Source organism: Apostichopus japonicus, chromosome 14 (assembly GCF_037975245.1).
Source record: "Apostichopus japonicus isolate 1M-3 chromosome 14, ASM3797524v1, whole genome shotgun sequence".
In the NCBI taxonomy this organism is placed as follows: domain Eukaryota; kingdom Metazoa; phylum Echinodermata; class Holothuroidea; order Aspidochirotida; family Stichopodidae; genus Apostichopus; species Apostichopus japonicus.
This window is the reverse complement of record NC_092574.1, coordinates 9,234,489-9,261,660: the sequence shown is the minus strand read 5'-3', so window position 1 is coordinate 9,261,660 and position 27,172 is coordinate 9,234,489. Positions and strand designations below refer to the sequence as shown.

The window sequence follows — 27,172 nt, the reverse complement described above, 5'->3', positions numbered from 1 at the left end:
GTAACATGGTCTATGCAACGTTCTGCATTTCACAAGATCTTACAACGCAGGTCTTACATAAATTGGCTATTCAACAAAACCGGCGGTATATTTCAAAAACAGACAGGGGGCGGGGCACTCTAAAGCACTACGCAATCAGTCATAGATTGGAAGAAATGGATATATCCCTTAGGCTTACCGTTTATACTCATCATGATATAGCTAATCGTTTCCAGTAGTTCCAAATTACCGCTAATGACCGGAACATTCTGAAACGGGGTCTTTAGTCTACCATACATATAGTTGTTATGGTAACACAAACAAACTTGTAGTTGCATGACCGGCTTCAAAATTTCAGGATAAGCTGTGTGATAATCTTCATATTACGAAGATGAGGAGAGTCCGTAATATACGTTTCCTCTTTCAATAGGATTCTTGATAATAAATACCCTTCAGAGAGGAACTTTTCGGGGACTTTCGGACGTGACATTTCTGTAAGTTATTATTCTGAGATGCATTGATATCCAAAAACTACGGTAGACGTAATTTGCATGTAAAGAATAATATTCAATTACCCCAAACGGAAAGTGCAATTTCAGTAGCAGAAAATTTGTTAAAAGTACATATTTAATAATTTACTCATGTTGTTATGAATATCATGTTATTAGTATAATAGTTGCCTAAGTACTATCCTGATCCTGTTATTAATTAAATACGCTAATTTGAGGTTATCCGAATATCAATGCGAATCGGTTATCGATATGAGAACATCTTACCTTTCAAGTTTACGCTAAGTAAATGTACTAGAAATGGAGATACCCTGCACCTTATATAATGTGTGGCAATGATAAAGATGTGTTACTTTTGGTGTTATTAAACAGGCTATCAGAAAGAAGTATGAAGTAAATTGAAATTGTATCAACGTTAGTGTGTAATTAATATACTATGGCTTTTGACACTTCCATAATTCCAAACAAACATTCTTAGGGATAAATTACCAGTGTTTATTGGTACATTCAAAGCTCTTGCTTTGGCATGTAGTGATGGAGATTGAGAACGTCGTTAAAGTTATTATATCTTTTAATTATTACTATAGTACACTATGAAATGTAGCCATGTTTTCGTTTCATATTGCAGTGACCTGAGGAGTAACGACATATCGCATATAGTGCCTGGATTTTTTAATGAAACAGGCGTTTACAAACTGGAAACACTTTTTCTGCAGAGAAACAAGCTAACTATCATCCATCGAAATTCATTCATTGGCTTGGAAATGTTAACACACTTGTATGTTTCTTTGCTATAGTAAATATTAAAAATATTAACGTTTAAGAATATGGAAAGTATACAAATATTCTACATGTATAACTTTACATGACGAATTACGTCTTGTAAATTGCAGAGGAGAGACGAAAGAGAAAAGGATATTTTCCCTCAAAGTTTAATTTCAAATTTGTTGGTAGTTTGAACTATACGAGACGACATGCCTCAGATAGATACCTGTATATTGCATTTCAATTCATTCCCTCAATTTGGCGGAAAATGTTCTAGCCTATTGATTGCCTATTGATGTGGGTTTATATACTTAATTGTTCAACATATAGTGCACGTCCTTTTGCGGGTTACGGACTTATGCAAATTAGTTCAACAAACGTTCCATGTTGACACGGTAATTTGTTGCAAATGTCATAGCAATTTCTCTTTTCTTTCAGATGTTTATTCGACAATTATATACGTACTATTGGTGATAACGCATTCGCTTTGATGAATCTGCGGTACATGTAAGTAAGACAGAGATGGTATTTACAAGAGTCGTACTAAATATGTCTCTCTAAATCACTTATTAGTAAAGCCCTTATAACTATGAGAACCTTCCATTCCACAAATTTGAATATTGTGAGTTTCTTTCAACTATTTTTTCTTTTTAATTTTTGGTTTAGAGTTTTGTTTCCTTTCACCAATTTCTCTCCAGTATATGTTTATATTTATTATATTCAAATTGCGCTTCTTTTTCTCCTTTCCATGCTTTTGTTTATCTTAAATATTGTATATCAATTTACATAATAAATGTTTTATTTTTATTTTTTCTTTGTACCTGCCTCTCCAGATTGTATTGTATATCAATAATTCGTTTATACTTTGTTAAACATTCATGTACTGTACACAATTGAAATAAAAAAATAATAGAAATAAATTGTTGTCATTGTCATCGTCATTTACCTTTGTTTAACAATGCTAGTTGTTAAACATTGATAAATGTGATTCAAACGGCTTTCATAGATATTTCTTAAAACATTTTTAGCTTTCTCTTTACTTTCTCTTGTCTTTGAATGCAGATACCTGTTTCAAAATAACCTCACTAACATCACTGGAAATCCATTCGGAAGCAATGTAATGGAACAGCTGTAAGATCTTCTTACTTCAAATTACAAATATTCAAATGAAGAATTCCACATAGGCGTAGTCAAATCTCTTCAAATAAAATGACATATTTGGAGTTAATTACAAGTCTGTGTACAAGCACGTGTAGTGACCAACACGGTTTGCATTTAACATGTTTCTCTAGTTGTGTATGCAATGTTAAATATATAATCGATAGCGGTTGGATCCCTCAATACTATATATCTACTCCATATTATATCTCCAGACACCTTTTCGGGAACAAAATTGGCAAATTTGACGCACAATCCCTTTTAGGGATACCAAGCAATACCAGCATGTGAGTATCTTCAAAGCATATTTAAAATCAACAGATTCTTTCATCCTTTATCCAAAGCATCCCTTTGTCACGTAAAACGATTAAGTGAAGGAAATATTGTGTGATCAAATAGTTATGACCCAGAAAGTGAAGTCAATCATCAGCAAGGTAGTTTTCATTGCGATCTGTTATGCGAAGACATTAATAACTTCATTGATAGCAAATATATGGAACAAACCATAAGAAAGGAGGCATTATCTGCAAGCGGACCCACATAACTTGCATCTTTCGTATCACTGAATATAACTTTGTTAGACCAGATCTTACTGAGAGGATATCCTAAATCTCGGCTAGTGATTATATTCAGTATTAACAAAGAAAAAAATACAATAAAATACTATAATATATGAGTTTCAGTGACTGTTTCATTTACATCTTCGCCCACATTTCATATTTGTCAAATCACTTTGATCGAAGTTTCCCGTCAAACATTTACCTATATGAAAATGATCTGTGAGTTGCCAGATTAATTATATACTCTAAAATCTTCTCGTTCACAGATATGTGAATTGCGATTTCTTGCTTACCTTACCGAGAAATTCAAAACACCATAATATGTAAGTTCTATTTTACAGTAAATTTCCTCTGAAATTAGCATTTTATTGAACAGAGTCTCGCAGATGCAATATCTACTTAGTATTTCTGTCTCATTCAATGAAACTCCCATCGAAACTCCTTCAAACAATTATTTACTGTTCAAAAGCATTATGACCGTTGTTTGCTTCTTTCGTTATAAAGCTGTTTATAAGGGTCTCGAAAACATCACTTAAAATTTTGAAGGACGGAAACTGAATTATGCACTTTAAACCGTCTAATATAGACGACAATAATAAATTTAAAAAACAACAACTTTAAATCAATTACTGATTTCTTTTATGTTTTTGGTTTATGTTGGAATGCATACATCATCGTGCCGTAATGTTTTCTGGATGCGAATATATCATTCCACAGTAGGTGTGTGACTCCCTCATCTTTGCCATCAACAAAACAAGGAAACATCGCTGTAGTCTTAGCACTTATCACAGATGGCTTTACATGCGACTTCCCGACCTCAACATGTACACCATGCGGATCTGGTTCTTACGGTAATACAGATAAAGGTGTATGCACCCCGTGCCCAGCTGGTAAGAAGATTGATGTTGCAAACTATTATTTCCATTTGAAATGTATCCGTGATGAAATGATTTGTGTCGACTAACAGTATACGTTACACAAGTTTTTCTCGGCCAAAGGCTATGAGCGTGTATATTTTCATAGCTTTTTTTTGACACTGCATAGACATTAGTGTGAGCATAATATCGTAAAATATTTGCTAAAGCTGAATGTAACACTGTGTTTGTATAAATAGGGGTCACTTTTAATTTTGTAATCAATACAGGTGGCTTTTATCAGGATGACATCGCTCAAGTAACGCCTTCTGAATCCAAGTGGAAAATACCATGCAAACTATGTAATAATGGGACTTACGTTAAAGAAGGTCACGGAACTGTACCGAGAGATTGTGAGGTTTGCCCAGAAGGAACCAACCAGACAATATTAGCTGGACTTCGCGCATGTTACTGTAAAGCAAATTATGCACGTACAAATCGGTACGGCCCTTGTTTTCTTTGTCTTCAAGAAGGTTTGGACTGTAGCCAGGAGTTTCAGGCACTTCTCCCCGGGTATGCATGGAATTGGAGCTTTCCTGACGCAAATCTCAGTTACTACAATAGCTTTGTAACAAATCTAATCGGAGACGACATTGAATCGACACCTGTCAATTATGACGGGGAGTTGCCACGCGTGTTTAAATGCCCTCGCTCTACAAGCTGCTCCAACGACAATGACAACATAGGCGGAAATTGTGCTGTAGGATACACGGGGTGGTTGTGTACCAACTGTCTTCCTGGGTACTATTCTGTACTCGCTTCATGTGTCCCCTGTCCAAGTATCACCATTCTTATAGTAGAAACTTGCTTATTTGTGTTTATTTGTGCATTGGCCTGCGTCTTGTTAACAAGGCAAATAAAGCAAAAAGACGAGGAAGAACAAAACAGGCGATCTTTTGTCGACGTCGTGATTGCTAGAATCAAAATTTTACTTGGGTTCTATCAAGTCATTGGGGAGATATTTACGTCTTTGCACGATATAAACTGGACTGGACCCCTAGTCATCGTAGGCAAGTTCATCTCGGCTCTTGAAATTAATATCTTGCGTCTATTTGTCCGGCCAAGGTGCTACGACGAGAAACTTGACCTAGACCCTAAAGTTCAATTCATAATTGGAGCGGTTTTACCTTTAGTGATCATCTTTACCCCTTTCATATATTACCAAGCAAAGAAATTGTACGTGCTCATTAGGTTCTCACCTATCGTGCGCATGTCCTTTCAATCTCAATTCCAAAACCTGAAAAGGTGTCTTTTTGCATGTGTTGTCGTTCTGTTGTTCATAATTTACCCACCCATATGTTCGGTTATCTTCAGCCTGTATCCTTTATCCTGCAAAACATTTTCTGTAGATCAGGATAGGAAGTTTAACATCACACGACTTCGATCCGACTTTGATGTAGATTGCTCAGGTTTGCAAGTCTACCATGTATCCGCATTTATCCTAACGGTTATCTATGTAATCGCATTCCCAGCAGCACTTCTCTATCTTCTCTGCAAGAACTTTTGTTTGCCTACTCGCAAGACAGATTCATTAATTGATGATCTTCCACCTGACAACACCGACGACCCAACTGATCCTTCAGCTCTCACCAACTCACCAACATACCCATCTCCTCCGATATGGTTGAACTTCCTCAGTGAAAACTACAAGAGGGAATTCTGGTTCTGGGAAATTGTGGAACTGGCTCGAAAAGTTACGCAAACACTTCTCATTACTCTGTTCGGTTGGGAGGACAGACTGACTGTGATCCTGACAACTTGCATTTCTGTCCTATTCCTTCTCCTGCACGCTCGTTACAGACCGATGAAGAGCTCGTACGAACAGGGACTTCAGGTAAATATCGGTGGCTGATATATGCTCACTATTATCATTTAAGTTCGGTTTCAATGAAAACCCTCGCCTTATATTTATGTAATGTTGTGATACAATAATATTTCTTCTTAATACAATTTATAGTTATTCAAAGCATTTTCTGTTCTTGAGGGTCTCTTTGGGGATAAGTCAGAAAAAAACTGATTTTTGTTTTACATTTGGGATTTGATTTCAGATGTTTTCCCTGACGGTAATATTCATCAATGTCATTGTTGCTGCGAACGATTTTCCAGATGAACACGAAAATTCCATCATAACTGTCCTTGTTGTACTGAATGTTATCGTTTTGGTGATTATTGCAGGTAAAAGGAGATATGTTGAACAACACTGTGACCATTAACGACAAATGGAATTGATTAATTTTGTGAACAACATTAGTCATCCATATTATCATAATACAGTTATAAATATAGTACAGTTCGTACCAGGTAGTATTCGACGTCTATAATATCGAAATAAAGTTAGGGAACTTGCATTGATATTTACGACAATTAAGGAAATGTATATATTTTGTGCAGACAGGCTTGCTTAAAGTTTAGAAACAAGTTGAGACTAAAAGAAATATAGAATGGAACAATACACTTTCCCAAACAGCAGTAATGTATGTCTTTTTTCATTTCCACAGGGGAATTCATTGTGACAGTAATCATTCATATGAAGCATATCGCAGTTAGAGTCATGACTATTGTATCAGCAAAAAGATACCGGACAACAGATATGCTAATCACCAGTGACTGATACAAGAATGTCTAGCTTCCTATCATTTGAAATCGTTTTGACACGTGAACTAGGAAAGTTCTAGCATGTTGATAACAATTTGCATGACACTTATACTCCTAAATATTTGTTTAATTAGTTTTGAACTCATTGTAAGTATCGATAATAATGAACACTTGAATTAGAGAGTGACCACAAGTGGCATTTTTTTAGCAGGAAATGTCATGGTGTTTCAAGTGTAATTGTTTGATTTGTATGGGAGTCTCTGGGTTTTTGCAATTTGAAATTGCTGCTATATAAAGTATTTAAGTTAACTTTTAATTATTCAGAAATTCATTGAATTGAATCTTTTTTACTCGCTTAATACTCTTCTAGTCAATGCTGAAGAAGGCATAAAGGGTACCGAATTTATATATATATATATATATATATATATATATATATATATATATATATAAATCAAACAATATATATATATATATGTATATATATATATATATATATATATATATATATATATATATATATATATACCTTTACAATACTCTGTCTAATGAGAGGGGAGAGGTTGTATCAAGTTTGACAAAGGAATTGAAAATGAAAGACAGGAAGACCAGGTAAAGGAGTTGTAAATGAAAATGATTTAAGATTTCTTTCCACTACGATTTCTAAATTAAAGTACCGGATTTGCTATCCGTTTTCGCTTTTATCTACTTCAGTTTTTTTTCTGTCTCCTTAAGTAGCAATGACGCAAATGAAACTGTGTAGGAGTTTCTTTTACATAGTTTATAATTATTGTTTAAAGTAAAAACGATTATCTTCTTGTAGTCGTATTATGTATATATTAAACATTGACCTAGCTTAAGATAATGAAAATGAAAGGTTAAATATAAACAGAGTAAAGCCATTTTAAGTTTATAAGCGAAATGATCTGTGGAAAAAAAAAACACACAGAGAGCGACCTTCCACATAAAGCTTACCGCGGAGCAGCGAAACCTTTGAAAAAAATATAGTTTCAATGATTTTGTTTTCGTATATTAAGTAATCTTGTGATCGTGATATCAGACCAGGTGAGTTTTGAAGCAGAACTTACATTTTGGAATGTACTTTGAAAGGTTAAATATAAACAGAGTAAAGCCATTTTAAGTTTATAAGCGAAATGATCTGTGGAAAAAAAAACACACAGAGAGCGACCTTCCACATAAAGCTTACCGCGGAGCAGCGAAACCTTTGAAAAAAATATAGTTTCAATGATTTTGTTTTCGTATATTAAGTAATCTTGTGATCGTGATATCAGACCAGGTGAGTTTTGAAGCAGAACTTACATTTTTGGAATGTACTTTTGTTTAATTATTTTGTTTTTGTTTGATAATTTCAATTGGTAAAATGACAGAAGCTTCTACCTAGTACCACACAGTTCATTCTAGGCTGTACATATATATGTTAGTCTATAACACCAAAAATAATAATAAAGGCACACACCAGTGACAGACTTGTTTGAAGGTGATTAATTCTTGCAAAGATCAAATATTATGCAATATTACCATTATACATATTCTTCAAGGCTTTCCTTTTCTTCACAATGCTGTTCATATGTCTTTATTTTGACTCAGTTAGGATTTCAACTTAGCAATCAATGTAATGGATTCCATTCACTTTTAAAGCATTTTACTTTCTTCTGTAGACTATTTTGTACAAAAATAGAACAAAAAAGGACCCCTTCTTTTCATGATCGAGTCACTCACTTTTGTTGTTGCTAAATACATTTCTAAACCTTTACCAAACTTTAAAGCGTGATGTTTTAATCATGATGTGCTTAACGCTGCACGTGGAAAAAAAATGTGCACTTTTTTTGGTATAAACCGTAAATCTTGATGAAAGGATTTTCAAGTGCAGTTTTCGCCACATATTCTGATTCGGCTCCCAACAAATGGTAGAAAACCGTGTAGTACATTACTGGATCCTAAACATAAATGACTGAATATGAATATGTTGACAAAAAATCAATAAAAATTACGAAAGCAGTATACATAGTCATTTCTTAAATCCGTTTATAATGTGAGTTATACTATTGATTGTATTCGAAATGCTATAATGGGACACGTATAAAGCAAGTTGAGAGATCATTGCAATTTAAAAGAAAAAAACGCTCACCGACGCTGTGTTTAGCCACTGAGAGTCTACTATCCGAACATCATCACAAGGCACGAAATATTAGTACAGGTTTGTCTGTAGTACAGAATCAAAAAGGTTCTTAATATTAATCATTCGATGTAGAAGTGATGTCCTGCACAACGTCCACCCAGCCCTATAGAAATTATCGTGCATTACCGTACCCACACCATAATGGAGAACCGAATGGATAAAATCCATGTTATTTTGACAATAGAGAGAGAAAGATTACGAAATATATTAATCAGCATATGTACCTTCAGAATATGTTACCATGTTTCTTGGACAATACTTATGCTTATTACCACAAAACGTAGTATTTCAGGGGAAACAAAAACAAAACGAGGAAGTTCTCTTGCATTTTTTTTATTTGCTTTTGTAATCGGAGTTTATATTATGTTTACTACACTTCTTGACTTAGTGGTCTAATGACTTTGCCTAAAGATCATAGACTAATTGTTAGCAACCCAACTTGTTCTTTAACTCAAGGTTCCTGGGAAAAATATCTTTAAGATCATGGAGCCAAAGTAATATGATTCGCGCCGGGGTCATGCAACTGACGTTAAATTTCTTGCTCTTTCTCCTATATCCTAGATCAACAACCATGGGTTTGAAGATATTATTTCGGATTTTCCTGGTGATCATGTGCAGCTCTGAATGCATTTATGCATTTAATGAAAGTTTGCCACAAGAACGTAAAGGTAAGTCGTTCAAAATACCAAACTTAATTTGATGCTCCTTATAGTTTTGTTACTCTTTTTAAGTATGGATACTTTGCAATCATAGCAGATAATAAGATATGCCTTTGGATAAACAGTTACGTACTACTTCTTACTAGGCTAGGCAGGCAAAGTATAGTCAAAAGTACTTTATTCACCAACTATCTAATAGATAATGCTTCAAGCGACGAAACATTTAATGTGATTTCTTCCTTTACAGAGGCTTGTGGGGCAAATGGAGTATGTCACTGTTCCAGGCTAAAACATAGCAAATTCGAAGTAGATTGCTATGGCAACATACACAATATTCCGAGTAACATACCTGCGAACACCTCTGTATTGTAAGTTGTTGCTATCCTATTTAGCCTATTCGCACCGTCTGCCAATATAATAGCATTCTGTACATGATCCATTAAGGTAAAAGGTGTAGGATGCAGCTAGTAAGATATATACACATCCGGTACAAGTAACATATTACCTATCTCTACACAAACACTCGAATTTGCGAGTTGTGAGATCTCAGGTAATACATATGACAATCATGAATTAGGCTCAACGTTTTAAGGGTCTGCATCTAATTTCTTGCAAAGAGTGTTATGTTTCTGATACAAGGGAAGGCAATTGTTCAGTCTGTATAGTGCGACTCAAAATAATGTCCTATACCCGGACCTGCTGGACTCGACCATCAGCATGATATATTCATTTATTAATCTGAAGCTCCCTCGAATGCGATGATATCAAAGCCAGATAGCTGTGTTAATCATGGACTTTTATATTATTTATGATAAATATTAACATGATTATTATTATTTGTTTGACTTTCAGGCTTGAAAGAAAAGTTTCTCCTATAAATGATTACCTTTTCATGGTTCATAAAAAGCATGATTTTCTGCAAGCTGCGATTTCTATGGTTATGCTTTGCTTATAAGTGATTCTTTTCCCCCCTTTCTTTTTCCTGATACAGACTGATACAAAACACTCCGTTACGTGACATTCCTGCAAACGCGTTCAGTGGACTGTCAAATCTTCATAATCTGTATGTTTTTCTACATTTGTGATAGATATAATAACATAGCTCGGAATCATTCCTGAGAGCATTTTTGTTTAAAGAAAAAAAGTTCAGTAAGAAAGATGTTTATTTAATAATGACACCTTCCTGTTTCTTTCAAAACGTTTACGACTATTTGTTTGCTTTAAGGTAATCATCTGACACGTTTCTCCTCTTCTTGTCCCAAACAAACTATAATGACTCACAGTTATATCATAATGCTTTTCGTCATTTTTTCCTCTCAGGACACTGAGCTACAACAGTATTGATCATCTTCATGATGCCAGCTTTCACGGGATCACAAACACGGCAATTCTGTACGTTCAGTACAATGTATTGCTTAAATTGTATAAAATGTGAACTATATGTAATTTTTTGCTGTTCATTAGCGTGCTACTATAACAATTTGATCGCCACATTCTTTTACTTAAACTAATTACAGATTTGTGTGTTACCAATACTTCCCGTGAAGGTAGAGCATGTTACTAAAGTACCTCAATGGGGGGGGGGGGGGGATTCACGCTGCGTGCTGAATTATATTGCATTCATCAATCAACAACTATGTCATAACATAGTTCAGTTTTTGTAGCATGTGTTAAGTAGTATTTTGTGTTCAGGTTATAAGTTTGTTGGACGTATCATTTGTCAATTGCTTAACCTTTGTGAAAGGCTACAGATGTACTGGAAAAATCCCTCACCGAGACCCCAGTCTGAAGAAAACTAAATCGAGGCAATTTGAAAACATCCCAACCCGCTTAAGTATCCATTGCAAGTCATCTGCCAATGTAAAATAGAGTAATAGTTTGGTTTTATTAGCTGTAATTAACCTTAAACAATAAGAATTTTACACTTTTCTTAGAGAAACAACTTCTTGACAGAGAGAACTCTCTATGAGTAGGTCCAGATAACATGTTAAATAAACACAGTGTTTGCATAATAACATTAACTCCTTACATCGTTTGTCTTTGTAGATCACTGAATGACAATAATTTGAGGATTTTACCAGAGAAGGTTTTCGATAGACTACCGTTACTTGAAACATTGTAAGTATCCCAAAAAGTTATGTCTTCACTTCTCATTTAAAGCTCCTTGCAGTCAAACAAGGTTCGAGTTACGTAATAACATTTTCAAATACGGCAAAAATACATTCTTCTATTTGATCATCATTTCGTCACAAATTAACTACAATTGTAGGCGAAGGCTTTCTATATTGATAAAGATATTAACTTTTCGTAATACTTGTTATTAACCACCTCTCCCTTCAACTTGTTGCGTCATCCTTTTATCATGAGTTGATATGCTAACATGCTCTACACTATGCTAAAACGAAACTTCTTAAGAGTGCGTAAGGTAGTGAGTACAAAGGCCATTTCCTCATAGGTGTATTAATACTATAGCTTCCCGAAAGCTTATAACCGATTCCCTCTATAGTTAGAATCATCAATGTGTTATTCGAGTGTTAATGTGTTATTGTATTATAATATTGGATATGTCTCTCTGTGCTTACAATATCGAATCGGGTAAATATTTGAATATCTGATGGCAAGGTCGAATGGCGTGCTGGATATTAGAAATGTTTATATGTAAAGAGTGGCTCTGTACTATCTAATAGTTTTAATTTCATAACTAGTAAAAGGGGAGTGGGAAGATGATGGGAATTAGGCCAACATTTAAAAAGTGTGAATTGTGCAACAAATTGACTATAGAAATATGTCATCTTTTGCAACTTAGTTGGCAACTTTGATCTGTAAGTTTGGTTATAGAAAATGCACATAATTAGTCAAGTTTATATAAGCCTTAATGTGCTAACTAGCTTCTGTATGAATACAGTATATTTAACTTTATTTCAGAAACGTGGAATCTAGTTATCTGCAGACAATTCCTCGCAACGGTTTTCGTCAGCTTCCAGAACTGACGCAATTGTAAGTAACTTATACATGAAAGAGACAACAACTTAAGCATAATGTTTTTGTCAATTTAATGACGGAACTCTATGTGTAGGCTTATTATTTAACATTTAACAATAGTGAAAATTTTGTAAACCTCGAGCATTAACGTTGCCATTCTAGTAAGCATTGTGTCTCGCATTTATATGTTATTCATGTCTTCCGTTTTCTCTCGCAGAACTTTTGGCAATAATTCCATAGACATGCTTCACCCTGGTACATTTAGGAACCTCTCGAAACTGGAAATATTGCAAGTCAACATTTCTTTCTGTTCAATAAGTACTTTAAAGGCTGGAAAACATGTGTATATGATACTATTGTACTGACCAGTAGTTATAATCGTATTCGAAAACTGTATATAAGAAAGATAACTGGTTAATATGCATATACTACCTATAGGCCTACACTATACAAACATAGACACCAAAACGAGTTTTATAAGTAACGTGATAATATGTATCATCATAGCTGTCAATTGACAACACTAGTGTGTTTGCTCACACCATGATAAGTGATTTCGGCTGCTATATAATTTAGAAATCAAACATAACCATTAAATATAGCAAGCTTTCCAGTATTTCTGAAAATGACATGCAAAAAAGTTCGAATTATTCCAATATTGGAATGTAGGCAGGAAGAAAGACCAATTCCCTTCGTTCTATTTATTATTAATTTAACAAAACTCCTTGCGGGTACGTAGAAGGCTAATATGGAATTTATAATGTATAACGTTTGTAAAACGGTACTTTGCAGATCCATGGGACTTATTTCTCACAGGGCGAAATTCGCTGTAGGTATAATCATTAGTGCCATAACCAGTTTAAACAAAGCAGCGGACAAAATTAAATGTCCCATCGTGTTAATTATTTCTTTTCGCTTAACAGTCGTTGGTTGACTTTTGATTTAATGATATTACACATTTATTTTTAGAAATGTTTAAAAATTACATGTGATGAATTATTCCCCTTTTTCTCATAGGAAATTGGATTACAACAAGATCAATTTGATTCAAGAAGGAACGTTTGAAGGATTGTTGAAAGTATATCTACTGTACGTTGTCTTCTCTATTAGCATATTACAATGTCCAGTTTTGCAATTATGGCTAGTACTAATCTTGAAAATTAATCCATCATTAAGTAGTTCTTTCATGTAGACTCTTTTTGTCTAATAACTCCTTTGGTATTTAGCATGACCAGAGCGTTACCCAGAGAAGGGTAATAACCTTTTCGAAAATAGTTTACAATGTGAAGCAAATTTATGGAAAAGTGAGAAGAAATTTAGAATGTTAGTGAAAAGATAGATCTTAGAAAATTTCATTCTTTTTCGGTCAAATAGTTTAAATAGGTTCTATTGATCTACTGATTGATACGGTTATTACTCGCAAATGTTTTGGTTGCTTACATTTATAATGTGTCTGGAACATTATTGATCAAATAAATATTTGTATGGATAAGACACATTTCAAACTAATGGAGACGTATTATATATATTATCAGTGCTGAATTCTTTCATGAACCTTTGATAGGTGTCTACGCAGAAAGTTCAAGTTAAGATCAATTCTAAATAATAGAAGCAACTGAAGAGGGTTTGCATTCAGATAATTTGGATGTTATTATAACATAGTAAATTAGTATCAGACTTGTTAAATAGAATTGAATTAATTTCTCTTCAGCAACGTTTAATTTATAATTACCAGAAATAGTAATACTGAAGTTATTCCTTGTTATTTGTTTACCCCAGCTTGATCATATTATATAGACGCACCGCACTATTTCGGTTACATAAATTGTAACTAAAACTCATTCCTTTTCAGTTACTTGAGCAACAATGAATTAAAAACCTTGTCAAAGAATGTCTTCAAAGAACTTGTGCTACTTGAATACTTGTAAGTATCAGAACAGAAACGTAAGACATATTCAAATACTAAGCTGTGATAAGTTAAGTTTAAACAACATCTAAATTACTTGTCCCTGGTTTTTTCATGTAATATTATTTATCATTAACGTTACAGTACCATCCGTAGTTGTAGATAATATAGAACCCATTCAAATTCGTAAACTTAACTTTTATGCATGAAAATGTTGACCTGTTTATTTTAAAGGTACCACAGTGACACAAACATTGACTGTCGCAACTTTGGCTTCACATCAGTTTAATTGTTATGTAAACAATCACGGTTCCCGTCTTCTTTAATGGGCCCCTAAGATTATATTTAAATTATGACCAAAAGATTGAATATTTATAAGAACTTATGCCCTCTCACAGAGAACTGAGTTACAACATGCTGACAGATATTCAGGTTGGCTGTTTTGAAGGACTTCAGAAGTTGCGTTTTCTGTAAGTACTTCAAATTGATAACTAAACCTGTTTTATATATAATTCAATTGACCGACTCAAATCTTAAAATATTGGCCCTATTACGGAATTGAGAGGATAACATGTACCTTTATCATGCAACATCATTTAACATGACATATTAGGCCAACGAAATTGAAGTATTTAATGTTTAGAAACTGATACAAGTTGTGGTAGAATTAGATTTTCTCTGTCACTTACTATGTAAAATTTCCTTCAGACTTATAAATGTAAGCGTATAAGGAAGTATTTCAATGTTATGAAATAAAAATATGAACAACGACGGTAATATATTTCTTAAAGTTTATAACATGTTAAGCAGTTTTTCAAAGTGAATTTAAAGTTTCATAAAAGCATTTACTAAGAGTATTCTTAACATTCAAATGTACCACTATTTTGTTGCTAGCAAACACAATGGATTTCTTGTCGTCCGATTCGCATAGATCTTAGATTTACAGAACGGCTGTATTTTATTCTAATTTACTCAGATTTTTGAACAGTAATAAATTACGCAGTTTGTCAGCAAGATTGTTTGAAGGACTCTCCTCGCTTGAGAAGTTGTAAGTAGCTCTGTCAATCACATATATTGTTAATAGGTATACTATAAATTATACTTATCAGCTAATGGAAGTCTGTCTGCTCGTATGCTACTTTCTACATCACGTGCTCTCATTCAAATATACATGAAAAGGTGTATGCTACATATAATTACTACTGTCAATATGAAACGATAAGAAATACTTTGAACATATCAATATTCATGACGGAAAGACGTCCGTGTCATAGCCATATATATATATATATATATATATATATATATATATATATATATATATATATATATATATATATATATATATATATATATATATATATATATAAACCTTATCTCATTACGTCATCATCATGTTCGTTTGTTTCCTGTAGAAATCTTAAAGGCAACCAGATAACTATACTTCAGGAGGGAAACTTTGTAGGACTCTCAAGCCTGTACCAACTGTAGGTTTCCTTTTACTTTTAAGTTACTCATAGAAACGTACCTTTCAGTATATTTTAGCTTTCTTTATGCTGGATCTTAGTTCTACGTGTACTCTTAGTTAGTTGACCAATGACTACAACACTTTAAGACTGGAGGAGGAGTATGGATCTGTCTCCTCACGTTTTCCAACTAGGGTTGTACTTCACGACAGTGCTATATCATGGAGCTATTCCGTAATAGCTGCATGGCTAAATAATTCAGCTGGATCTTTTGTATTAGCAGAAAGGTTGCCAAGCAATCAAATGATCAATAGTTTGTTCTTATTCCTCATCATCCATATCACATTTTTAATTTAGATCTCACTGTTCCGACGAAAAAAAATCGAGATGCGTTCACATGTCAAATCCACATTTTAATATTGTGATCCATAAAGTCAAATTTCGAAACAAAAGTAATAGAATTTTTTTTTACTTTACTCTGTCAAGAAAATGGTCAAAATGAAGAATAAAAAATGAGTATCGAATTTTCGAGTTAGAATTGTTGATATAAAGCTCAAATTTCTAGAAGAAATTTTGGTGCTAAGCTTAGTCGAGAATTTAACATGGGACATAAAATAGTGGTCTATTTGTGCAATGATTAGTTTGAGCCAACGTTGCATCTACGAAGCTAACACTTTTTAGGGACGATCGCCCTCCGAACTCCTGTGTTTTGTTCCCTGACATTTCGATAATTCCATTTACATACTTCTTGTTCATTCCATGTTTTCTTTCCTCAGGAACTTGAGCTGCAACAGCATTAGTACGATTGGGAACGGAAGTTTTCATGGACTCCAGAACTTACACTATATGTAATACATATACTTTATATATCTTCACTTGGCCATAATTAGAGCATACTGACATCAACTCTAGCAGTAGTTACTTACTACACTACCTATTCTGTATCCAAACTGTATGACAAACCTGCTTGACCCTGCTTGACCCTTGATGTAAAACTTCTGTCAATTGCTTAATACAAATGTAACTGCAAATGTAACTGGCTTTCGTGTACGAGTGTCGTAAGACGTGTCTAACATACAAACATTCGTTTAGTTACTTTCGAGGAAGACTTCCAATCTTTGGTTATTCAATAGTGTTTGCCACACTTTGTTGCGGCAGATGTACCTATACTAAAATACTTGGCATCATAGGGATTGTATAAATATACTTGTATTCATAATCATTTTTACATTGCAGGGACTTAAGTGTAAACAATCTACAGGTGTTACCAACGAAGGGTTTCAGCGATCTGAACTATCTTGAGACACTGTAAGTTACCAATTCGTTTGGTACAGCATTCTTCATTGATTTAAGATATCAAAAACCCATATTTACATCACCCAAAAGTGGTCGGCATGATTTTTCCAGACATCAGAATATGTAACAATAGTTTACAGAGCTTGCCGAAGTAGAGGTATCAACTTGAAGTTTTTGTTCAAATCAATTCCAAATTCTAAGCTACCTTGCAAACCATTTGACATAGATTCAGAGGTATGAGGGTCTGTTGGCTGGTTTCACTGTCCTCATGGAAGGGATACTTGGTCGTGGACGTTAACGTTTTCTGTCGGCTGTTATACACGTTATTGTAACGATGTCACGCCGCGTTCAGGTCATGCCTATAACGCTTCTCCAATGAGAATATTCAATCGTTATAATAAGTAGAGTACCAATGTTACTTAATGGGAAACACAAAATTGGTTATAGAATTACCTAGTAGCAAATAAACTGAGAGCAGTGCTGCTTTCTAACAATATCTCATTCTCTGTTTTACTTGAGCAAAATAATTCTTACATATAAATGTCTGAAAAAGATTACTTGTTGTGTGCAATATTATTATATAAAAAAAAACAATACATAAACAGTGCATCAAATGTTATTTTATTATTTATGTCGCTTCTTACGACAATAATCCGAAACATACATTTTCATTGATTTTCTATAGATATTTATCAGGATTAGAGAGATTTGTAAATTACTCCTTCTTGAAAACCATACAATAAGAAAATTAAGTCATATTTTTTTTCCACAGTTATCTGCAGACCAACAAGATAAATATGCTTCAGAATGGGAACTTTGACGGTCTATCCAACGTGACTTTTCTGTAGGTTTTCTTATACTATTTTTATGATTAAATGAAGAATATGAAACCTTTCTACACCAACTTGAGTTAACTACATTTAAAATGTTAAAACTTTTATCATGCTTTTGCGTAATGACTCTACACATTAACGTACGATACTGGTTGTATACCTTATCACGTGCTCTCACGTCAGTTTGTTTTGTGGAAGTACTACCTTAATTTCCATAGTGAAATACGAGATACCGATATGGCAATTGAGACAAAATATTGCATGACTCTTCTTTGAATATTTAACAAAGAATCGGTGTCTACGATATCTTCATTGTCTTGTGTGGGTAGTATTGAAGATATGTTATTTGACTAAAACGTCCCTAATGTTAACTGAGCACAATTAGAATGATGATATATATATATTTAATAAACTATATTACCTTTTTGTGCCTTAACATTAAGACTGCTAAAATAGGGAAGTAAGGTTGAATTCATGTAATCATGAATGCTGATGACACCAAATTGTATATCTACATTGACTCATCTCTGCAACCTTCTAAATATTGTAATGAAGCTGCTAAAAGAGGTATAGGGTTTAAGGTATGATCAAGAGGAACTTCAGTTTTCTGAGAGAGGACATAGTAGTTAGGCTGTATAAGCAGTTGGTTATGCCTCATCTGGAGTATGCCCTGCAGGCTTGGAACCCATATTTTGCTTAGGATAAAGAAGTATTTAATTGAGAAAAAAGTCTAGAGGAGGGCTACTAGGATGATTAGTTCCTTAAAGGGTGTTCCTAATTATAGGCGGTTACAAATGTTGAATCTCACCAGACTGGAGCTTAGTGTGAATGGGTTTAAGAATGCTTTGGACAAGCACTTTAAGCATTGTAATCAGGTGTGAGAGTTTGTGTCTTCAGTATTGTTTCTCTCCTATAGGGTCCTTGATGGGGACTTGAGTGTCCCTCCTGATCCCTTTTTTCTACTAAAGTAAACCAATTGATCTTTCTATGCAATCCAATTTATAGTTTGAAATTCTATTTTTTCCATTTTAATCTGCAGTGATCTGTCAGCAAACAACATATCCCAAATTATTCCTGGAACTTTCAACCATACAGACATGTTTTACCTGGAGACTCTATTCCTACAGAGAAATAAACTTACCATCATCCATAGAGACGCTTTCATTGGATTGGATATGCTTCTGTTTTTGTATGTAGTTTGCTAAATTATGTATGCAGAATTTGAAATTAATTTTTTTTGTTGCAGCAGTAATGAATACCTTCATAAAACATGCGGAAGGAATTTCACATAAATTTCAAGTGCACAGACAATGCAGAAAATAACATGATAATTGATAATAATAAAATAATTGTTTTGCTTATGTTTTTCATCACACGCTAACGTAGAACGATCGCCAATACCATTTATTATCTCTTTCCAGATGTTTATACAGCAACCAAATCCACCAAATTGAAGATGACGTTTTCTTTCTGAGGAATCTACGGTACATGTAAGTGACCTGTTAAGAGGCCTGCACCTGCACAACCAGGACTCTATGCAGCTTCAAATCGCTGCCCATTATTCGTCATGGAAATTTTTGACTATTAAAATATAATATGTACATATAATGTTTATGTACACATTTAACAGAGCAAACTGCGGCTAGACCATGATAGCATGAAACCACGAATATTGACGTATATCCATGACCAAATAAGGATTCTAAAATGATCACTCGACAATCATCAATTTTCTGGTCATTTCAAAGGATTTGGTATTTTTGTTTTGCATTTCATTACGTTCCTAATATAATTAAAGAAAAATAGTAGCCTGCATGGATAGTTTTCTTCTCTGCTTGCTTTGTAAGAAAGACCACTTTTATTCTATCATGATTGTCAACCGCTTCAATACAAAAATGTTTTAACCACTTAATGTTCCATTCTATTTCAGTTACCTGTTTGAAAATAACTTAACCGACATAACTGGGAATCCATTCCGAAGCAAAGTCATGAAGGAACTGTAAGAAATTTCTCTCTAAACCATAAATGTTTCATGTAACGGTCTAATAATGGTTATGCATCTCTACGATTTTTCTGATATTATTAAGGAGTTGTTAGGGAAGTTGATCACCTTTCTAAGAGGAATTCGGTTCAAGTGTGATATCCGACCATTCATTCGTATCATTGATGATGAGTATATAAGATTATATCATATATATATATATATAGATTATATCAGATTATATATAAGTTTATATCACTAAATCAATGCTCTTAACATTGATCCGCAGGCATCTTTATGGCAATGAAATACGTACTTTTGAACCAGAGTCTCTCACGACGATACCAGTCAAAGCAAAAATGTAAGTATAGGCTTACCACAGATTGAGAAAATTCCTTCAAAAGCATAGTAATATTGACAGTTTTCAGCCAACTACAATACAGGTATTTATTTGGTAAGACATTCTATGGCTAAAGAAGAAAATGTTTATGAAATTTTCACAATATATTCAAAAGGTTATTCCTTTCAACAGATTTTGTGTGATAGAACAGCATATTACTGCGTTGAAAGCGTTCAAATGGATTCTATTTCATTTAGTGAAACTATTTTGCATATAATGTTATCAATAAAATTTCGAAGTCATCCCCACGGCCTCTACTGTGGGTCATATTCTTACAAGGCCTCTGCTCTTACACAATCATCCAGAGCTTAACATACAACTATCGGTTGAATGTCCTCTTTCCCCGGAGCCCGCTTTGGTATTCTCCCATAAGATGGTGGATTAAAGTATTTAGGAACATTGCAGGTTATCAATTCTCATTAGTTTCTTCTGTAGCTAGTAAGAAATATTGGCATTTTTTATGGTCATTAACGATAAATATGGATACATTATCGCTTGACGTAAAGAACGGCGCATGTCATCTTAATTGTATCAATGAAGATGACGTTAAGACAGGTTGCATCATATTCCTCTTACCATACAGAGTTGAAACTTAATGCAGTTTGAGTATCGTATAAATGGTTGTCATAGTTTATATTTATAATCCTTTCCTTAACAGATACATCAGTTGTGATTCCTTGTTTTCTCTACCGATAAACACAAACCATGATAAAATGTAAGTACTAAGCCATTCATTTGACCTAGAACTTGACTATGGGCTCCATATTAACCGGACGTGGGGTGTGTATCACAAGTCTGATCCAGAGGAATCCAGACAAAAATGAGGGGAAATTTATAAAAATTGCTCTGATGAGAGAATATGTCAAAGAATGCATCAACAATCCATTCAGGTTCTGTAATTCCTTATTAAGCTTCTGAGATTTATACAAACATAACAAATAATTACAGATAGGATACAAACTAGACAAGCACAAGATGACTAGCTCTATTAGCGTTTTCAGGTCAAATACAAATGTTAGTTAAAATTATTCCTTTAAATGAGTTTTAGGAAGCATAATGATTTCACTGATGTTAGCGCTAACCGAAGTTTCTTAATCAGAGAAGATTATTCATATTTTATGTATTTTAAATTCTATATAATACCAAATGCCACAATGGTCTTAATAAAAGAACAAATGTCACTCTAACATGATTGTCAATATTTACATTTTTCTTTTCTTCTACTTCATCCCATTCTCCACATTTACATTTTAAATTACTATGAAAGCCTGTCGTTATCCGCATAAAATGGTTGTGAACATTTTAACATGTTCATAATGCGTATGGAAAATGAAAACATATGCCTCATAATTTGATGATTTTGAGTAGGCTACTGATTATTGCTCTTCACTATATCTGTCAACAGTCAATGTGTGAATCCTTTGTCATTACCATCTATAACTCAGAGCCATGTCATTGCCAATGCTCTTAAAGTCGATGGTTTCAACTGCACCAAGATCCAGATCATCGATTTTTATACTTGCAAACCATGTGAGCCAGGTACCTATGGAGATACAATACTAGGTGGTTGTCACTCCTGTCCTGTGGGTAAGGAAACAGTGGTATACACAAAATTTCATTTAACATCACCACATTACAAAACTATAGAAACCAATTAAAGCACTTCCAATCTCAGTTAAAGAACGTTGCAAATTCTCTGTCAGTAATAGTAAATGCTTATGGGTATGTGGCAGAAACAAAATGTTTTCTTGTATGTACGTTATTCAAATTGGTAATAAAACTAGTTATTCAATGTAGCAGGGTAAAGTTGTTCATGACTGTGAAGGCAGATGCAATGTGGTTCCATTCTTACCCTTACATATCTTATGTGATTTTGAGAAACTGTGAGATGAATTAAAAACTAAATAATAAAAAGATGTATTATTTTCTTCTTCTCTTTCCCTAAATTCAGGTGGATTTTTTCAGGATGAAATAGCCCAAACAAAGCCATCCCAGCCAAATTGGAAAATAGCATGCAAATTATGCAACGAAGGGACTTATGTCAAAGCAGGACACGGTATTTCAGCAAAAGATTGTGAAGTTTGTCCAGAGGGAACGAATCAGTCTATTGCTGCTGGCTATCGTGCCTGTTACTGTAAAAAAAATTACGCGCGCAAGGATCGATACGGACCTTGCTTTATTTGTCTCGAAGAAGGACTAGACTGCAAGCAGGAATTCCAAACTCTTCTTCCAGGGTACATGTGGGACTGGAAGATCCCTAACGCAAACCTTACTGACTACAAAAAGTTTGTAGACAATTTGCAGGTGGAAAATGACTCTGTGGCCACACACACAAATTACACAGGGGAAATGCCGCGCATATTTGAATGTCCTCGCACTGAAAGTTGTCCCAACAACAATGATAGTATTACTGGGAACTGCGCCAAGGGTTACACAGGATGGTTGTGTACCAACTGTGAATCTAATTTCTATTCTGTCCTGACCTCGTGTGTCCCTTGTCCAAGCAAAGCCATTCTTGCCATAGAAAGTTTCGTTTTCTTCTTTGTATGTGGCTTAACCTGTTTCTTGTTATCGTGGCAAATTAAGCGCAAAACTGACAAAGAAATGGATACCAGATCATTCATTGATGTTCTGATTGCTAGAGTAAAAATATTGCTAGGATTCTATCAGGTTATTGGAGAGATATTCATATCTTTACATGACGTCAATTGGACCGGGCCATTAGTTATCATGGGTAAATTGATCTCAGCCTTTGAAATTAACATCGTGCGGCTGTTTGTTCGACCGAGATGCATTGATGATAAACTTGACCTCAACCCCAAAATACAATTCATAATCGGGGCGACGTCACCGGTAGTCATATTTCTGATTCCTTTCTTATATTATCAAGCTAAGAAGCTTTATGTCTATATAAGATTCACGCTCGCTTTCCGTTTATCTCTTCGATCCCACTTTGAAAACCTGAAAGCTTGTTTTTTTGCATGTGTAATCGTTTTATGGTTCGTGATTTATCCACCAGTGTGTTCCGTCATTTTTAGCCTTTATCCGTTATCGTGTAAAACATTCCCTTTAAACCATGATAAGACATACAACATCACACGTCTCCGGTCTGATTTTGACGTCGACTGTACAGGGCTACGGGCATACCATATTTCTGCGTTTATTCTTACCGCTGCTTATGTTATTGCATTTCCAGCGGGGCTTCTGTTGGTGCTCTGTAAATATCATTTGCGTTGTAGTACTGACGAATCATGTGGTACAGATGATCCTTCCTTTGGCAACGATGACAGCACAACTGCTTCCTTAAACATCAACAGTGCTAATCACCTCCCGACGACGACTCCTCCTCCTCCATGGCTTAACTTTCTCTCAGAAAACTACAAAACTAAATTCTGGTATTGGGAAATCGTGGAATTGAGTCGTAAAGTTACACAGACACTTCTTATTACTCTGTTTGGTTGGGAGGACAGACTGACGGTCATCATAACAACTTGCATATCAGTTTTATTCCTCCTGTTGCACGCAAGGTACAGACCAATGAAGAGTTCATACGAGCAGGGTCTACAGGTAGGTGGACTTTTTTAAAGCTACACATAAAATAGAGGTACTGCGTCTTGGCATCATAACAAACAAAATCGGATTGACTATTTATCATTTCAGATGTTTTCCCTGACGGTTATTTTCATCAACGTCATTGTTGCCGCAAACGAGTTCCCAGAAGAACATGACGACTCCATTTCAGTGATCCTTGTGATACTTAACGTCATTGTTTTGGTGATCATTGCTGGTAAGAGGCAAAATTTGTATATTTGTATATTTTTGTATATTTCACAAGTAGTGGGTTCATAGACTAACTTTTGCGAATGGTACATTGCACATGACAAATGATGGGGTGGAACTTGATGGAAATAGTAGCAACTGTTAGTGCTCAATAAGGCAGCAAATATATATATTATTTTCTTTGTCATGATCACTATGTTTTTAAAAGAAAGCTAATCAAGACGAAAATGGTAGTTTAGCTGTTTGTGACGTCACGAGTGTTGCTACTGCTCACTGGTTCTACACATAAGGAATCTCATCGTGACTACTAAATGCAACAAAATGCAAGTCGGTACTTCCGTAATCTCGAGACTTTTATTGCCGTCATAAAGACAACATTCTAGCAACCACGAAGGGATGTGCTCCTTTATATACCGACAAACTTTCGCACTGTCAAGAAATCAATATTTGTATATATGACTGAATTATTAGCTTGTCGTACTTTTTGGTGATGTACACTTGTTCATGAATAAAATTGGATTGCTTAATACATGGTGTCAGCTGTACAACTGCCAACAATGCATTTGATAATTTTGCAAGTGTAGACCAATTTTAACATTGTGATACATGTTTCCAACATACAAGATATAAACCCCATATAAAAACATAACCCTATGTTGTACATCAGGCCAGAATTATAAAACTGGAAGAAATCAAACTCATTGTCACGAATCTTTGTTTACACGTCATTCATTGAGTAGTTTTAAAACGATACGGATGCCCACACGACCATAGCGTAAAGACAATATTATGTTTATTGGTAACTAACGACAGGGGAACGGTTTGTTAACTTTCTCCAAGGACGTGGTATCATGTTCTGGTACAAATAATAATGTTCTTGAATATTTATGGAACAGTGAATGGCACAATTATGATTTTGATATTTAAGTTCAGAACTTATCTTGGAGTATATTGAAAGTCATACTCGTGCAGTTTTCAGAGCATTCACATACTGAATTCACCGTACTGATAATATCAGTACTAGATATCCTTAAATTAATAAGGAGATTTGCTGATGTGTTAACGTCTTAGATTGATGACAAATATATCATTAATTGTATTTTCTATATATATTTTTTCTTTCACAGGAGAGTTGCTTGTGACAATCGTTGTACATATCAAGCACTTCGGAATAATTTCCTTCGTCGTTGTGTCAATCAGAAGACTGCGAGCCTCAGCTATGAGTAAGAGTGACTGACAGCACTGGTCTTACAGCACCATTGAAGAAACCTCTCGTGGAGCTGTTAAAAGCAGATATGATTTAGCAATCATCCTTCGTTTATGGACTGTGCTTTAATCACTTCGGAAACTGTTGAATAATATATGGTTTGCACAAATAGTTCTGTAGTACATGTAGCACCTAATACTATTTGATCACACACAGAACATAATGTTAGTTAATTAGTTGTACGTTAGTTGACGTGAAAAATAAAATATTTCCTGATGATGGCATTTTAATATCAAATGTAGAAAACAGATTGAAACTGCCTGAGAAAGGTACATTGTTTCCAAATCTGTCCGTGGAAGCTTCCCTGAAGTGAAGTGTGCATTTTTACTTTTCATGTTGTAAAATTGACCGTAATCTGAATATAGAATAGTGTCTAATATTCAGTGTAAATGGTTTGAAATTAACTGACATGTTTTGCTGCACTATCGCACGTGTATATATTCTTATGGTAGATAATAGCGGATGTCAATTTGACAGGCTTTTGAATTTGTTATTCACATTGATATGGAAAGCAAACAGTTGATATACTTTGCATGCGCTTGAACAGAGATATTTCGTTTTGGAATATTTGTCAGTCAAACTCTCGTTTGGATGGCATAAAGATATTCATAAAGATATCATGTGTTTGCAAAAACTCAAATTTTGATTACTGTTAATTTGGTACATTAATTTTCAAGTAGATAGTTTCATTCAAAGTTAAAACGATAACAAGATGGTATTGTACAACACGTCTTTTTCTTTCGTCTCGATCAAGGCATGAAAATGAATGCCAGTTGGTTTGTCTAATTTTTACTCGTATTGAGTGCACCAAACTGAAATCCAGTGAAACTTTATCTTCTGTGGGGCAGGGTGGACGATTTGATGTATATCACCATGTCGCTGATCTACAGCGAAATGCATTCTTTATTTCCACGAAAGATACCCAACCGTTATTTCACGTGTCTGAACCTCAATGATATACATTTTCATTTTATCAATAGGTATAGCTTACATTTATAACAATAACAGTCAACACGCTGTTACATTGTTTGTTATAAACAATAAGTTCAATTTGATTAACATGAAACAGTTTCAACTTAAAGCAAAAGTATAGTTAAGGTATAAGCAAGCTGAGATATTGTTATACACCAAAGTAAGACAATATAAACTATCAGAACTTATATCCCTCTGTTTGACCATGTCTTCAAATAACACACAGCAGTCTTTATACCAACGCTTTTCATTAATAAAAATTTAAGCCGAATCGAAAACATATTTTGTATGGAACGCAAAATGGGCAATGACCTGTAGTTGTTGCATAGGAACCCAAAACTATCAGCATCGCATCAATATCAACTGCATGAACAGCAATCGTAGCATCAAAATAAAATAAATGATTTAGGGCAGATGTTGATGATTATCGTTCATGTAAAGCATATCCGATTGATGGGTTGCTTGTTCGCGCTTCCCATATCTCTGCCAGCATCAAGGAGTGCCGAAGAGTAACTACAATATCTTGCATCTGTGTGTTCCACCTAGATTAATGTTGAACTGTTCTCAAAGACAGTTTACGCATAGATAGTTACATACATTTCCTAACAACGCAACCAAGACTATTTTGATACGTAATGATGTTGACTTTAGTGATGCGGCACGTACAAAACAACATCTTTACAGAAAGAATCATATTAAATTGAAGCATTTACGTAAAGAAGTTGAATATATTTGTTGGAACACGACATTAATGAACGAAGAGACAATGAGTGCTCTTCCCAATGCATTTAGGTATCAAAACCAAATGGAAGCTTTATATTCTTGTACCGTTTATCAGAAAGTAAATAACGTTACTAGAATTGACTGGTATGGTTGAGCTATTGTATTAATAAAATCGGCAACGAGAAATATTTATCTATATTTGACTTGTTGAAAGATAATCAGAAAAA

General features: G+C 34.4%; 2 protein-coding genes across 3 annotated transcripts; both read left to right on the top strand.

The window, feature by feature from the left end:
• Positions 1-426: 426 nt before the first annotated feature.
• On the top strand, positions 427-6,887 carry LOC139979909 (uncharacterized). Its single transcript, XM_071991130.1, has 9 exons — positions 427-473; positions 1,692-1,760; positions 2,316-2,384; positions 2,627-2,698; positions 3,238-3,294; positions 3,689-3,861; positions 4,116-5,719; positions 5,934-6,060; positions 6,384-6,887. The coding sequence occupies exons 2-9, from the start codon at positions 1,744-1,746 to the stop codon at positions 6,494-6,496; spliced, it is 2,232 nt and encodes a 743-aa protein (XP_071847231.1). The 5' UTR covers positions 427-473; positions 1,692-1,743; the 3' UTR covers positions 6,497-6,887.
• A 73-nt stretch (positions 6,888-6,960) lies between these two features.
• On the top strand, positions 6,961-26,410 carry LOC139979906 (uncharacterized). 2 transcript variants are annotated; one of them, XM_071991119.1, is made up of 25 exons: positions 6,961-7,777; positions 9,242-9,348; positions 9,587-9,707; positions 10,331-10,402; positions 10,660-10,731; positions 11,386-11,457; positions 12,265-12,336; positions 12,539-12,610; positions 13,339-13,410; positions 14,174-14,245; positions 14,626-14,697; positions 15,204-15,275; positions 15,643-15,714; positions 16,470-16,541; positions 16,930-17,001; positions 17,762-17,833; positions 18,862-19,011; positions 19,244-19,312; positions 19,753-19,821; positions 20,093-20,164; positions 20,862-20,918; positions 21,609-21,790; positions 22,155-23,770; positions 23,864-23,990; positions 25,111-26,410. In XM_071991119.1, the coding sequence occupies exons 2-25, from the start codon at positions 9,252-9,254 to the stop codon at positions 25,218-25,220; spliced, it is 3,606 nt and encodes a 1,201-aa protein (XP_071847220.1). In that variant the 5' UTR covers positions 6,961-7,777; positions 9,242-9,251; the 3' UTR covers positions 25,221-26,410. The 2 variants fall into 2 exon arrangements, with proteins under 2 accessions (XP_071847220.1, XP_071847219.1); XM_071991118.1 differs by lacking the exon at positions 6,961-7,777 and having other exon boundaries at positions 9,025-9,348.
• The last annotated feature ends 762 nt before the right edge of the window (positions 26,411-27,172 follow it).